Source organism: Ambystoma mexicanum, chromosome 12, assembly GCF_040938575.1.
Source record: "Ambystoma mexicanum isolate Mex_15411 chromosome 12, UKY_AmexF1_1, whole genome shotgun sequence".
Lineage (NCBI taxonomy): Eukaryota > Metazoa > Chordata > Amphibia > Caudata > Ambystomatidae > Ambystoma > Ambystoma mexicanum.
In genome coordinates, this window is record NC_090936.1 from 864,785,221 (window position 1) to 864,802,390 (window position 17,170).

General features: G+C 42.4%; 1 protein-coding gene across 1 annotated transcript in view; it reads right to left on the bottom strand.

Moving 5' to 3' along the window:
* LOC138514077 (solute carrier family 23 member 1-like) overlaps nucleotides 1-17,170 on the bottom strand; it is a 1,133,216-nt gene that overhangs the window by 190,241 nt on the left and 925,805 nt on the right. Inside the window, exon 11 of the mRNA XM_069629338.1 lies at nucleotides 5,210-5,305. Within this exon, the coding sequence (XP_069485439.1) occupies nucleotides 5,210-5,305 (96 nt within the window). The remainder of the gene's footprint in view (nucleotides 1-5,209; nucleotides 5,306-17,170) is intronic.

A 17,170-nucleotide genomic window follows, 5' to 3' on the forward strand; every position in this document is an offset into this window, starting at 1 on the left:
TGTGCAATCAAATATTGGCGTACAGCACGTCCTTCAGGCACATTCTGCTTTGGCCGATATACTGCATCTTCCCCATCATGCTCCTCATCTTCCGGTGGGATTTGGTCCATGTCAGGTGGCAGGGGTACATTGCGCTGGATGCACATTTTGTGCAGCATGGCACATACCAATACTATCTTCCCCACGTTTTCAGGGCCGTATATGAGTGCCTCACCAGACCTGCTGAGGCAGCGAAACCGTGCCTTCAACAGCCCAAAAGTCTGATCAATCATCATACAAGTGCATGCATGCACAAAATTGTAGTCCTCTTCATGTCTGGTGAGTGGATGCCTGACAGGGGTGAGGAGCCATGTCTTCAGGGGATACCCAGCATCAACTGTATGGGAGCAATTGAGATTTTCATTGTGAGGGTTTTTGGCATTCCTTGTGTACACTGGCTGTACATTGTTCGTGGTCAGATGCAAGAGATCATCACTGCCAGCTATTGCCATTCAATTAGAGCAACATTCAGGTTGGTGTACCTGATGTTGATCCACGGTAGGGGAGCATGGGTAACGTACATGTCCTAGGGACCGTGACACCCGATACAGCTCTCACACATATGATTTCAGTAGGCCCATGATGTGTGATCGCTGTGTTGTGGTGGAAGGTCCAGTATGCATGTAGGCCACTGGATGATGGATTTCCCTGATGTGCAACATGATATACATTGTTTTGCCAATCATGCTTCCATATACATGATGACGCCATGTACATGTCCGTCAACGCCTTCACCCATGTGATCATGGCACAATGGAATTGGTGGTATGGTCCGCCAGTGTAGGGAGACAATTCTGTGATGGCGCTGGGTGTCAACTGGCATGGTGGAAGTGAGGTACTGTGTATTGGTCCTGCAGCAGTCGCACATGTGAAAGTGGTGTTCACCACTTGCTGAAATCTATTTTGTACATCCATGTCCCATTGTTTTTTTGGTTGTCCCTTCAGGTGCTGTGTATGGCATGGTGGTGGGTGGTGTACCTGTTGGGCAGGGGCAGTGACAGGGGATTCCCTGAGAGGCAGTTGGATTATTCTCAGTCAGGTCTGCATGACCTACGCTGTACTTTGCTGCACTCATGTGAATTCTGCATTGTGACTGCAGGTTGGTGCATTGTGATACCTGTGGCTGAGGTCTGATGATGTACCTTGTGAATGTGCAGGGGTGGGTGCTGTGTTTGCAGCTACCATTTACACATGGATGTGCGGTAATGGCACGTCTGCATCCATTGTCAGTCTCACACATCCCATCATAATCATTGGGGTCACAGTGTTTGGCACCCAGGACGGTGTCCCCCCCAACAACAACCCCAATGGCCCAGCCAGCAGCCAGGTTACATATGCTTGAGGTCCCCCACAACAACAACCCCCATGGCCCTGTGGTTGGATTTACCCAGCAGCCAGGCACGTTGTGCAGCGTGTCGTTTCATGTAACGGGGAATCGTGGAGTTGCGCAGCACCATTGCATCATGTGCGGATCCCAGAAATCTGGCACTGCAATGCATTATTATCTTGCCTGCATCACACACCATCTGGACATTCAGGGAGTGGTAGAGTTTTCGGTTGTGGTACACTACCTCCACAGCATGCCGGACTACCAGCTCCACATGGGTTCAGTCGATGGCACCAATGATGTTTGGCATGCCTGCCAGTGCATAGAATGCCATTTTGGTGGCATTCACCTCCTCCGCAGTCCATGGTAGCGATATGTGTTGCCTTGCGTGTTTTAGGAGTGCATCCAGCACCTGGTTGAACAAACGTGAGAAACATGGTTGTGAGATGCCATGCAGCTGCCCCACTATGTGCTGGTAGGTGTCTGTGGCAAGGAAGTGGAGCACAGATAGTACCTTCAGGAGAGGGGGGATGGCTGTATGGATGTTGATCAGGCTGACCAGGTCATCGTGAATGAGATCCACAATTGTGCAGAATTGTGTCCCTGTCCAGTTGGTACAGGGTGTGGATCTGTGCAGGGGTTAAGTCAAATGGACTGGCCCTTATGCAAGGGATTGGTGGCTGCCTGCGGGGTACCACTGCTTGCACTGGTGGTATGTGCTGGCCCAGTCTCACCCTCCTTCTCCTGCTGTGCCGCCTCTGCATCCCCTGGTTTAGTGCCTGCTAGAGTAGTAGCAGTGGAGGCATGTCGTCCAGCCCCTGTATGGCAACTGCTAGTGGTATCATTTTAGACTTGGAAGTGGTGTGGTGTGTGTGTGTGTGCTCCTTTTGTGCTGTGCCTGACTCCATTGCCTCCACCTGTGCTGATTGTGTGCACCTATGGCAGTTTGGAACACAGCAGATTGCCATTAACGCCTGTCCTGCGATGCTGGTATTGCTGGAATCATGGTGACCATTCTTAACGGCATCTAGATGCCGGTAGATGAATGTCCGTGCAGCTCGTAAGGATCGCTTCCTTGCAGCATGCTAGTGTTACTGGCACAGCAGCTGCGTGCCCGCGCCCATACCGGGTAGGCGCTACCCGGTCACTGCAGGTCCCTGGTGATGGCGGTAGCACCAGCATTGAGGGTCATAATACACTGGTCCTGTAATGGATGCCGGTATTGCCTTACCGGTATCGTTATTACCGGACTGCCAACCTTGTAATGAGGCCCAATGTAAAAAGTATGAAATATACATTTGTCTATTTTTTACTTTTTGTAAGCATTTTTTAAGTGGTCTGAAATGCTTGGATATGTGTGCGTGTTTGTTCAAAATGTTCAGCAAACTTCCCAATATTCCATAAACCTGAAATTTGGCATGTGGGTAGGTTCCAACATGCCACAAAATACATGTAAAAAGTATCAAATATACCTTTTTCAGATTTATTTATTTTTTAAGCGATCTGCAATGCTTAACCCTGCTATATGTCTCATTGCGCTGTAGTTTTGCCATAGTTCTATGTTCATTGTTCCTAAAGTTCAGCAGTTCTTAAAAACTTCAGCAGGTCATTGTTGCTAGACTTTCCGCAACATCAGCATTCTTGCTGACATTAGCGGCTATCACTTTTGAAGTCATGCGGGTGACACAATACGGTGCTCTGGTAGTATTGTGGGTGACAGGCAATGGTGCATGTCCCTTCAATAGTATCTGCAATTGTCCATCACATCGGGCAAATCTCTAATGATAATTACAGAAACTTCATTTCCCACAGAAGTTGATGAATATATGTCATCTCAACAGTACTAAGGTCACATGCTTCAGCCTTACACATACGGGTATGGCACTTCAAGATTACACAATTCAGCCCTACACGTACAGCACTTGTCTTGAGGATGCAGCTGTCTCGGTTGCAGATTGGGATACCAATAATATTGCTGCGTAATCTGAACGCTCCAACTCATAATAGCTGGAACCGATTTACGGGATTCATGCTTTTCTCATGATCAGCTTTATGTGGCTTGCTCCACCGTTGGAAACAAAGACAATTTGTTTACACTAGCTCCTACAGGAAAGACTCACAATATTGTCTACAAAGAAGCATTGGTTAAGTACATTAAATAAACTTCATACTAGGACTAAAGTATGACTTGCCGCACAAAGCATGGATACACCTGCTAGTTTAATATAAAAAAGAAACAATCAAAACATGAAAATGTACCATATGTATTTGTTTTCAACATTCCTGTGTATTTACATAGCCCATTTTTTGAAAAATGTGCATGCTCAGTGGCCTCTCTTTGTACATCTCTCCAGATCCTATTCCTAGGCCTCCTGCTCCTGAAAGAACTGTCTTCAGAATTGATGAACTCAACACCTGGATCGACCTATCACATATCATTGTACAGTGAAATTAACATTAGGCAGCAGAAGCCATATTCTCCTGCTTCATGCAATTTAGCGAGGCAAGAGATGCGTAACGGCATGAGGTTAGTGGGAGTGGTTTCTCTTTAAAGGGTCATGGGCCTATGGTCACTGCATTCTTTGACCAAACAGTAGCTGAGATGTCATTACAGTAACGTGGCATCTCGCGGTGTCTAATAGCTGTTGGAGATTTCATGCTTCCCTTGTGACAGTGATTCTTAAATGCCTTCTACCAGTTGTGCATGTTCTCTTTCTCGCTCACACTCTCCCGCTTAATCTCTGTTTCTATTTTTCTCAGTTTCTCTCTCTTTCTGTCTATGTCTTTCAATCTCTCTATCGCTCCAAGTGTATTTGTCCTCAGATGTCTCCCCTGTACCTTTGGATGATGACCTGTTGCAACTCTGGCAGAGGCTATTTGGTATCAATTGCTTCCACTGATCGCAAATTATCTATTGGGAATGACAAAAAGAACTCTTTGGAAAATGTGTCAAGTAGCAGTACATTATTTTGAGTTTTTATGAATATTTGACTTTATTATTTACATTTTAGAACTTTGCAATATCCTGCATGTTAGGTAATGCAAGTACTCTTTGTTGTTTAAATGTGGGGATGGTACACAAATAAATCAATGGTAGTAACTCTGCCTTACCCCTGATTCCTGGAAAGAGAACAAGTGAGGAGTGAATTATAGGTCCTACTGGTAACTTCCTTGTGAAGTGTGTGAAGTGAATAGTCTCCCTCAGAGTAACTCTGAGTTACTCTTGGTAACTTTGTTGTGTGTAGGCCTCTATCTATTTATGAAACTGTACGTGTGGGGATAGTGTGCTCGTCAGTGCTGCCAGTCATAATTGTACACAATATATCTAATGAACAGAGTGGATCTGCATCGCACGTGCACTTCAAATGGTGCCCCCTGGTTGGCACCAGGAAACATGAAATATAGTTGACAGAGATGAAGGCAACTACAACGCGCGAGTTTTGTTATTTACAACATACAACAATAGGGTATCCCCTAAACAGTTGAACCACATCAGAATGTACGCCTTGACAACGACCCTGTGGGTCGAAACACGTGTCGGCTGATTCTATTCAACACTGGTTGATTCCATACAATGTTTTTGAATACTATAAAGACTTTATTTCTCACACGGAAAGACCTGATGTGATGGACAATATTCTTCCAAAAGGGTATTTGGATTGACCAGATTTATACTATCCAGGACTTGCACGTTGTAGTTGCCTTCATCTTTGTCAACTCTAGCTATTTATGTGACTTGTTTTCCCTTGCACTGTGCAATTTGAACATTTTTCTTCTATATTCTGTGCATTAAATTGCCAAACCCTCAGTTTAAATCTCAAATGTACAATTACTGCCTCTTACCTGGAATTGTATTGTCCAAAAGACATCCAAAAAATCCTCCGACAAACATATATGTGGTGAGTAGCACCGTGAGTACTTGATCAACTTCCCTTAGACCTAAAATACAAAGAAAACGTGCTATGTCACAAGTACATTCAGTCATTGTGTGCTTAAATTTCGCAGTGCACTTAGTCAAGAATGTAATCGTAGTGGAACCTGGAATGTTGCCATTGCTTAGAGACAGTCTAATAATTAGCTCGGACCAGTATTGAATATGCAGCACACAAATATAAGCAGACAGAGGGAAAGGCACTTGCAGTTGTTCTTTGCCTGTTTTATGTATAGGCATGTATTTGTTTTGCTCTTATAACGAATGGGCCCAGCTAAAGGACATATACAAACTGATGGGTCATTAATCAATGTACTATTATAACGTGAGCTATTAGCCTCTTCTGGCTGATACAGTATTTCTAACATTTTAAATAGGCAGCTGAGGTATGAATCCTGCAGCTTCCACATCCAGCTTTGAAATCCCATACAATGCTTTTGATCACTGTTCCATCCAGAATATCATTATCAATCTTTTAACACCACTTTGAGTAGCAATGACCTGAAACCAATATATGTCAGGGTGGTATAACCCATAACAATCTGTTTATCACAGGCAACAATGCAGGACTTTACCACTGCAAATTGAATACAGACACATTATATTAGACCATGTGCAGTAAAGCATGCAATGTTTGCAGCAAGATGATAATATTCTGTACCTGATCATACCTAAGTTTACCAGCCATTCCCATGCAAAGATGGCATCAACATTGATGTAAACATGCTAGTGATGACTTAGGTATGGATGATCTGATTTCATGAAGGCCATATGCCCATTTCGACTTAAGAAACATTTCCGCACCGTTTATGCCTTATCGTTTATCTCTGGGACAACTGGAGCAGCTGTCACGTCGAGTCCTTGCCTGCAAGTGTCACACTTAATAACAAATCCTAAGTACCATTCGTTCCTCAAAACCTCCACCCAAGTGAGGCCCCTTGCTGCAAAACACACAGATCCATAGGCATCCATGTTATGCTTTCAGCGTCCAACCCACTCACAAACTCTCCATTTAGCCTTTGATTCTTGCACTTCTTTTGCACTATGTCCATCTTAACCTAGATCACACTTACCAGTGAGATGAATGTAAGGAAAAGAAAACATGCTGTGAATAGGGTGTTGTTGAGGGAGTCAATTGGGAGGCCTGATGTAATGTATGTGTGTACATACTCTAGGTCTTTTCCAATGGTGAAATGAAAATAGCCAGACTGGGCCTGGATGGAGAACCGAACGGGTGATATTATGTAGAAATGGATGTCAGCCAGTGTTGTGTGTTGTTTCCCAATGGATTTACCAATTCCTGAATGATTTAGAAGGGGTTTCAGTTGACCATCTAAAGAATGTGCCCAGGGTTAGTCGTTAAGATGTGCTGATCTTGCTGTTTTTAGTCAATGCTTCTTACTCACTTACACAGAAATATACGTTTATGTATTTGAGGTTATTATTGTGGCAGGGTTAAAAAAAAGTTCATAAATCAAACAGAAAAACAAAGGAAAACCAACTTTCTCGAGTTTCACATTTAACAAACATCAACATCCAAAAAATGAATTAACACAGGTAAAGGAGAGAAGACAATAAAATGAACCAAAACGTTGAAAGTGTACAGTTAGTGTTACACAATGGCAGGCATACATCAACCCAGGATGTATTTAATAAAGTGCACAGCAGCACGAGCTAAAGGGGTATAATTCACTGACCTGATTCTGTTCCAGAAATATATGGTTGTTAACCTAGAATTATAGTGAATGAATCGAGTAAAGATATATACACGGTGAGGTTGAAGCACGGAACAGTGGATGACGAGATGTTCTAATGTCTCGACTGTTTTATGGCGTCGACAGTGTCTGCATAACCTTTGCTTCCTAGGAATTATATGCCTAGTACCATAGCACCTCGTTGGTCAGGAGCAGGTTAAATCGTAATCTCATGAAATACTGTCAGTATTGCCAGCGAGGGAATCTGTTTAAATGTTTATCAATGCTATTTAGAGTGTAAAGTGTGTGATTGCTGGCCTCATCTTTAGTACACACACAATCAGCTAGACGCAACTTCTTTTTTTACTAAATTAGGATTGGCTATGAGATCATTTAAATCCATATTCAATAGTGTTAAAACAAATGTAGTAATAGAAGCAACCCAGCCTTTCAAGGCCGGGCAGGAGTGAGTGATCATTAATTCTTGCAGCATTATGAATAGGGAATAAGCAGGTGAATCCAAGATTTTGCCAAATAGTGTTAATCTTCTCCATTTAGTTAGCGAGCAAAGCCAACTGAAGCTGAATTCATACTGTATGACAGGCAATGGAACAAAGTTGGGTAGAGTTAAACAACACCACAACAATGTAACTTCAATCCTTGACCAATAAATCAGGTTGTTGTTAAATTGGGACCCATATAATAGGCATATAGTATTGAATCAACGGTAAAATAGAATAACGCCCAAACTTAGTGTTATTTTCATTCAACTGTGCTGTATTTGTCACGATAGCCACAACGAAGTGCTTATAAGGCCTCAGATAATTGTTGTGTTGCCTAACTATTGGGCCCAGGTACTTTCAATCGGTCACAACATTCAGTTTAGTACTCTCAATGTGCCATTGGAATTTCATTTTGTTACCTTCAAGTTGAAAATATAAACTTTAGTTTTGGAGGTGTTGAGCTCTAAATCTAGCCCTCTCAAGAAGGAAACCAGGCAATTTAACAAGTGCTGCAAGCCTATCGGGGTCCAGTTCAAGAGGACTACATCACAGACATAAAGTAGGCACTGGATGGGATGACAACCAAGGAGCAGGGTGCAACATTTAGAATGAAATAAAGCTTTCCACGGATATGCAATATAAACAACACTGGCGTCAGGGCGCGTCCCTGGTGCTATCCACAATGTTAATTTATCGGATGTGTTAAGTGACAAAATGTGTTCATTTGCATTTGGTTTGTGTATTTGTATGCAGATGTCCAAGGATATTAACCAAGGTAGCTGGACAACTCAAATTCAATAATTTGTCCATAAAGTGTCAACGTTTACTCTGTCAACAGCCAAAGACAAATCACCAAAGATCAAAATTGTATAATGCTGAGCGTGCACCTGGGCTTGTAGAATATGCAAAAGGAGACAGTTTAATGCTGTCCCTACGCACGTTCTAATGCCTGACAGTCGAACATCCCAATGATCAGTCTGCAAGGCCCATCTGTCTAGATCTTGTAGTGTGAGTGCTGACTTACTCTGGGTGTAGAGTAGGGCTATAGGCCAATAGTTGGATGGCTCAAGTCAGTTAGGGATGTTTTAACTAATTCATGTCATATAAAATTACTGGTTTCAGAAGAAGCGGTTAATTTATTAAAGCAAAACAAATATAATGGTGATGGGCCCAGGTAATTGCCCCAGGAGTCTCTTTGTACTTGGGAAATATTTAGATGAATATGTCACTTTGACTACCTGGAATCTCACTTTAATAATAAAACAGAGTGGTGGGCGCAAGTGCAAATGAGTGAGAATACATTGGGACAATCTTCTGTTAGGATTCTGATGCGCAATAGGATGTTTTGGAGGAAATCCTATGCAATGGCCATGTATCAACGAAAGTCTGTATCTGTAGCTACATATGGTGCTGATATTTGGTGCTATACAACATTGACCAAAGCGACTGTAGTTGAACAGAGGCTTCCTTAGAAAGCTCTTTACATTGTCAACGTGAACTTCAACTGGACTCCTGGTTATAGAGAATGGGGAGTGTCTTATCACTGATCATATCACCATCTTGTCATCATCATATTAGATTGGGTTATGGTGGCCAGAATACAACCAGCCACATTGAAAGACATTTTTCACACTTAATTGCTTCGATGAAGGTCTGGTGCCTGGCCTAGGTCAAGAAAACTCAGTATGCATTGGGCTTTGGAACCCTGTGGGTGTCTTCAACCATAGTTACATGAGATTCCCTTAGTCACGTGAGGGAATAATTTGGGATATGACGAGTGAGGCCATGTTTGGTAAACTGGAGAAACGGCATGTGTTTTCTTGGAATTTGAAACGTGAGCATGTATCGGTGGTGGAAGCTTAAGTGGCCTCATATGCGCAAGAGGACGGGAAGCTACTTATGCAGTTTAGATTGAGATGTCACTCTCAGCTATCATATTATCTTATTTGTAAGGGGGTATGGGTGTGTGGCAGACCTCCTGACAACCAGACACAGAATAAATGCAACCCTCGACGAGTATATGAAAATGACATCTATTCTAAATTCCAACTAGGTTTTTGATGAAAAATGGGAATCTCGCTAAACGCCTTTTTGATCGCGCAGGTCCTTGAACAGTCCAAAACATGTAATTCTGGTCCACTGTATTTTGCTGCATTAGATCTTTCTTCCGCATTTGACTCAGTTATTAGGGAACTACTTTGGACCAAGATGCTTGTATTGGGTTTCCCACCGCGTTTAGTACAACTGATTGCATTATTGCATATCACTACAATTTATCAAGGACGAATCAACAAGGTTGGTGCTCTCTCTGCACACATATCTATAAAAACAGGAGTTAAACAAGGGTGCAACCTTGCTGCCACGCTTTTTAATTTATATATGTGTGATATGGATCATCTGTTGGTAAATCCCTCAATGTATTCGGCTACAGTGGGCAGCTGCAGATTATCATGGCTCTGTTTTGTGGATGACATTATTCTATTCCATCGGACATCTTTAGGTCTACAGTTGAAATTAAATAAATTTCAGGAATACACCAAATCACATAATTTGCTGGCTAATTTGGCAAAATGGAAAATAATAGTCTTTTCAAATGGGAAACGACTAAAAACACATTGCTGGTATCTCTCTGGCAACCAAATGGTAATTGCTAATACTATAACATATCTTGGATAATCTTTATCAGATAAAAACTCAGTTAAAATATGGACCACAAGGCTAAAGGATAGAGCTCCACCTTTGACAGTACATATGAAACTTATTTTCAATAGATACTGTGAGTTCTCACTACTGCCAATCATCAAATTCTACCGAGTAAAGGTCGAACCAATACTTGTGTACAGGTTGGATCTATGTTTACTCAACCTAGATGATAGCTTAGATTGTATTCAGTCACAGCTGTGGAAACATACCCTGGGACTGGCATCGGCTGTTCCGCAGTCAATTGTCAGACATGACCGGGGCTATCTTCTCTGTCATCTAGGCTGGTATGGCGCAGACTAACAACATACGCCAACATTCTTGATCCAGCCCGCAACTCCCTGTACCAGGACATCAACACCACTCTTCAAGAGGGTCTTCCCAACTCATTATTATGCTTCACAGGATCAATGAATAAAATCTTATAACAGATTGACTCATCAATTGATGATCTATGACTAGGTCTCCCTAATGTAAAGCGTAAATTGTATGAGTGTGACTGGATCAAAATCATTGAGCGGAATCTCTCTTATATAACCTATACGTAGAATGCACCATTCTTCAGAAAAAGAACTAAACTTTCGGAATACCTTATAAAATGTTCATGTAACAAATCCAGAAATAATTATATGAGGTTCAAACTAAATCAATTTCTTCCCTGTGAGCATGTTGCAAATCTTCGGAATATGATAAAAGCTGTTGATTCTGTATAAAGTATTCCGTAGTTGAAATCTTGAAACATTTGGTTATATATTGCCCGTATTTTGAATGTGACAGGAGAATTGACTTAGGTGTGTTCAACCCAGCACAAAATGAATTTTCCAGACAATCGTTTTGGATGAGATGTATGCAGGCAGACAATCGCAGCTTGGTGTTGTCTTTAACAAAACTACGTTATAAGATTGAGGAGGCTCTGTTGGTGGTTAATCAGACCACGGTTATGTGAACTAATGAACTCCTTTTGAATGTCTTATAAAAAGTACATTGTATTATCTTATGCAATTGACATCAAATAAGACTCATGAGCACATATCATTTGATCAAAACGTCTGCCATGATTATAGGTGACCTGAGATATAAGTTTGATGCATCATGCTACTCTATAAAGTAGGTGAATATACACACTAAGTAGGTCAAGTGTGGTACTACATGCCTAAGCAGCCGGATCAAAGATTTTGAACTAATAGCTTTCGCAAGGAAATCAGGTGCCTTCATTTTGGTAAAGAAACAAGTTGTAATAATTGAATTCATCAAATGAATGTATCTAATGTTTACGTTACCTCTTTTTGATAATAGAGGCTATGATCTTATCATTTCCATTAGCTTTCTTATGTGTGTTTTATGATGAATTATATGAGTCTATGTAAAATGAAAATGTTTGGAAACAAGCATTTTTCGCAACTCTCTAGGGGAAAAAAAGCTTGCCACACTTTTTGCAAGGATAACAAAGTTTTACTTCAAAAAAGAAAAATACATGTCAGCAGGGGCATTCAAACCCTACTGCCACAGAGTGCACTGGTTAGTTCAAAGCAGACATCATTTTAAGGCACTAGAACTTTACTCTTGGTGAAAATAATATACTGTAACATCTCATAATTATCATTGGTGGGGCCCCTATGTACATACAGTCAGCCCCTTATTGACCAACAGATGATTAGCTCTCGTTGCTTGTGTTGATCTTCTTCAATGTGGACTGTGTCCTCGATGAGTTCACACCCTAGCAACACAATTAGTTCATTAGATGAATAGCCCTTTGTTTTCAGATTCTGACCACGTAATGTGCACCTGGTAATTTAGTCATGAGCTCATTGGATACTTTCGAGATCAAGACAGCCCTCAGAAATGCAAGAAGCTTTGTTCAATCCCAGACACTGTGGCGCCCCCGCCATGCCTTCCCATCGCTGGCCTAAATTTGTTTTCCTCACCTCGCAGTACAAATCACAGAACATTCTATTCAGGCTCCCCCTTAGCATCTGCCCCCTCCATGGGTTGCATGCAGTGGATACACAAATCAATCGACAGAGACAGTATTTAGGAGCTTGGATAGTGGCCTCAAAAAGAAGGCTGGAGGTTTGAGGACATGGGTGCTCTAAATCTGATATCCATGTTTTGACAGCTTCGGACCTCTGGCCTGCTTCTTATGAGATTGTCCTTCAGAACCAGGCACAACTCTATCTGCACTTTGTAAGAGGATTCAATTCAACACTACAGCTAAGTCAATGCCTAGTCTGGGATACTGAAGGGAAACCCTTATTGATATATCTTTATGTCCAGTTCATGCGTTCTGGATGACTACCCCTATATAACACCCCTCTCTTGGAATCCCCCTGACCCCACTGAGCCAAGAAGTAGTTCTGTTTTGCAAGTTAAAAGGTTTATTTGATAATTTAAACAATAGATATATATATCACACTTTATAATAATTTAATAATTGAATATGACACTTAATCTGAGCAGTAATCAATAATGGATAGTCTGGCACTAGCACACTTGTGAATAGGAGCAGAAGAATAAGGTGGAAGAGAATACTTTATATAAGTTCAGATGGATGTAATGTTGAATGAAAAATGCAATACAGAAAATACTCAATATGATTTCAACAAAACAATGTAATCACTTTTCTCTGGCAATTCACTCCCCCCTTTATGCAATGCAAGGAAATGGAAGGAAAGCACACAGTTCTCAGGAATGCAATCAATACAATACGAAATTCAGTTCCCCCCCAGCAAGCTTAGAGGAAAACAGGTCGGAGTTTTAAACACAGGCCCACAATGCTTTGAATGTGGTTTGCAAGGAAGTGAAAAATATGCTAAAATGCTTTTAACTCCTTCTAGAGGTTCAGGGTGAGTGGTATCTAGTTAATATTAGTCCAGGCTCACTCTAGCAATGATTCAGGGATGGTTCTTAAGAGGCAAACGAATTTTTAGCAAGGAAAGCAAGGAAGCTGCTGTTTTCACACGTGGAGAAATTTGCAAATCGTGGCAAATTCGCGAGTGCGTTTTTCGCAATTGCGGAGAAAGTGTAGGGAATAGGAATGCGGTTCTAGGTTCGTTGAAAGGCCAAGCTTCCCAGCTTTCAGAGGAAAGTTACTGCAAGTTCCTAGCACAAACGGTTACGGAGTTATGAACGATTTTGTGAAGGTTGTTTTTCGGATTTGAAATTTTAAAGTTCAAAGTGACAAGTGACAGCTAGCAACTAGAAATGACAGGTGATAGCTTTACAAAATGACAGGTGACAGTTAGGAGGCAGTTCTGGTTAGATTAAAATAGATTGAATTATATTATTTTAACTAAGAGATTGGTTCTGCACAGTTCTGCTAGGTACTCACAATATATTTTTGAAATAAATGGGCCTCGCCACGGATCTGGTCAGGTTTTCTTCACTCGCCACGGACGGTCTCTGCGCACAGCGTCGGGGTCAGCTCTACTCTGCTGGTCTGGTCTGGGTCTCTGGTTCCGATCAGGTCTGTGGGTCCGGATACAGCGGTCTCGGGTTCAGCTGGTCTCTCTCTGGATACAACACTGCTCTCTGGCAAATGGCAAGAGTTCTTGCAAAGAATTCAAACAGCTCGCCTGGCTGTGAAAATGGCAATGATTTGAGGCCTGCTAAAGAGGGATTTAGCTTGTAGTTGACCTCTCTGCTACAAATTCTGAAGTAAAGTCTTGGTCTCTGAAGGTGGATAGATTGAAGTCTCTATGTTGGCTCTCTGGAGGTTGATGGAGGTAAAGTATGGATTTTCCCGGCAGAGCGTCCCGCAGCAGATGGAATAGAATGTCCCTATCTGTCCTGACTGTCTGCTTTTATGTGTTTTGAAAATGGGTGGAGAGGCTAGCTTCCTAGGCCCTACCCCTCTCCACTTGTCATTGGCCACTTCCTCCTCTTCCCCTTGATTGGGGGAATGAAATGAAGTGTCATCATGATGAGGTCTGTTTATGATACAGAGAACCCACCCCTGTCAAATTACACACAATCTATATTTTGACCCAAAAGACATATTTGCACAGGTACACATTTGTTTAAAATTACATGCACCCATTACATATCACAGGAGGTATACCCTGTCCAAATCTGCTCTTCCTGGGAGCTTGCATTCAGAAATGGCAACATTTGCACTTTTTAACTGGTTTCGTAATATCGGACATTACCCCAAATTTATACACATGTGCGCAAGGAGTATGGACATTACTTGATGAAGTGTCAGATTTTTCACATGCAGACATTTTAAGTAATACCCTCTTAACTGCTAGTTTGCCCCCAGATCACGCCACCGGTTCTAAAAACCTCTTAAAATGTGGGCAGAAAAATCACAAGAATTATGGTATCATTTAAATAATTATGACAAGTCCGTACTATGAGTTATTCATCTTTTTCTAAAATCATATTCTGGCTCCAAAGGGGTGTGGTTTCCCCCCACCACAAGGTTGAATTTCTGGTTTTTCCAGTTCTGCCAAGCCAGCTTGCTCTCACAGGCAGTGCTCCTCCCCTTTCCTTCCAGGAGGAAGCCACTTTTACGGCCCCCATAATAAAACATTTGCCTGGGCCCTAAAGGCCCATTGTTCAAGAGGAAGCCATTTATGGCAACTTCAATAATCCCTCTGCCTGGGTCCTATGTTTAGTCTCTAGCAGTCCCTTGGTAATTCAATCAGAGAAGTGTCATATCCCTTTTGGTGGGAACAGCAAAAGGCAGCTAGGCCTGGGAACACAGCTGTTGTGCAAGTCTCAACTCCTGTCGGGGGTAGCTGGTGGGCAGAATTCAGTTCCTTAAGCCAGGCCCCAGCTAATGTCACTTTTAGTTACCCAGTTTTCTGCATTGAAATAAAACTAACCATTTTTACATATGCAGCTAGAATGCTGATTCTAAGTTTAAAACTATGACATTTAAACAATTGCAACCTATGTGACACTCAAAAGTAGGTCACTCATTTCTTTTAAACATTTAGATTGTTAGTGTCTTTCAGTCCAAATTTACTTAAACTGCTGAAATCCACAGCTCAGCCAGTCTTGTTATAAACCTTCAAGTCACTTCAGAATATAACTTTACATTGGATCCACCTCTCAGTAAGTCTTTCTTTGGCCTGCTTTGGGTTCATTTATTCAGTTTTACACAAAAAAAAGTCTGGTGTTGTTTTAAAACGCCGGCTTTCTGATAGTGGTGAGTTCTGGTAATGCAACCATTTTGGGGATTTTTCTTGGATTAATGCATTCCAAACAGGAATGGTTCTTACATGGTAGTAAATCCTTGCTTAACATTGTTTTGATGGGGCTCCTTACAGTAAGATGGTTATGTGAAACCCCACAAAAGGGTTGAATCTTTAAAGTGGTCCAATGAGTCACGATTTCAGCAACTTTTTGACATCAGTAACAGTGGATTTTGTTAACAAAGATCTTTCTTTACACTGGTGGGTGGCAGTTAGGTAACCATTTTGGGTGTGTGCACAAACTGCGTGGTTCTCCTGGATTCTGGCGCACTTGTGGGCTTTTTGGCCATCTTGGATTTTCTAAGCCCACAGCACCAAATGTTGCAGCATGATAGCTCAAACGTGAGTCAGGACACCCAACAGATCCCCCCACGTGACTGCCCTTTGAATTTGAGTCGATGGGGAGTCGGGTGCACAAGGGTTTTGACCCACGCACTGGTCTGTCTGCATAATCTTCTTCCAATTCTGCAGATGGCACAGTTCAGCATCTTTTCCTCCATCCGGTACTGATCGATCGGTTCTCCTCGCCGGTCCTGATGGGAATATTGGGCGGTACCCTGGGCCCCCCGCGTCTCTGCTCCCGGTCTCTGGATCGTCCTCCTTGGCCAGTCTCGAGGTTTTCTTTCTCCTAGGACGACAAAGGAAGAGCGGCAATACCTATTCATAGACATTTTTCCCCCACCATTGATATAGTGGGGTGGCATATAAATTTATAGTCAAAACATATGAAGATGCACATTTCTTTTTGCATTCAAAAACAAAAAGACCCACATTGAGAAACTCAGAATTTGATAGGCGATATGTCGGATATTTTAAGTTAGAACTGAATTAATCTGAGACAGTACCCTCTAGGATTCCAGAGGATTCCTCCAGTTGTTGCAGAGTGTGCCTGGGATGGCAACACTTCAACTGGTTTATGTGGACCCACTTGTCTTCCCCCTCTGCCAAACCGCCTTTGGGGATGCGGATCTTGTAGGCCACAGGGGAGATTTTGTCTATAATCTCATAGGGTCCCTTCCATGTAGGCAAGAATTTTCGCTGTTTTGCCTGGTTTCTTTGGAAATTGTATAGATAGACCCGGTCCCCCACCTGATATTGCTTCCTGGAAGTCTTCAGGTCATAGTGGGTCTTCATGCAATCAGCTGATCTTTCTAGATTCCGCTGCATAGGCAAAAGCATGCTGAAGGTGTTTCCTTAAATTCTCCACATACTCATGAGTTGTGGAGGCATTTATCAGTGTCTGCTCTTGGGTCCTGTAGAGCAAATGCTGCGGAAGCACCATCTTGCGCCCAGTCATCAACTCAAATGGTGACATTTTGGTTGCAGATGAAGGGGTAGATCTGATGGCCATTAGGACCAGAGGTAATCGGATATCCCAACTTGGCCCAGAATCTGCCACAAACTTCTTTAATATGCTCACAATGGTTCGGTTATATCTCTCTGCTGCCCCAGAAGAAGCTGGCCGGTAAGCAATATGCAACTTCCTTTTGACCCCCAGTATCTCCCACATCTTTGTCATTACTTCACTGGTGAAGTGGCTACCCCTGTCTGACTCAATCCTTTGAGGTAGACCGAAACGGGAAAGATGTGGTTAATCATCAAGGCAGCTGCGGTTTCTGCCTTGCAATTTGGGGCTGGGAGACATTCCACCCACTTGGTAAACAAGCATGTCACAGTCAACATGTACTTATTCCCCCTAGCAGAGCGAATCACGGGGCCTCCAAAGTCGATTTGTAAATCTGACCATGGCAGTGTCATCCCTCTCTTTTGGAGAGGCG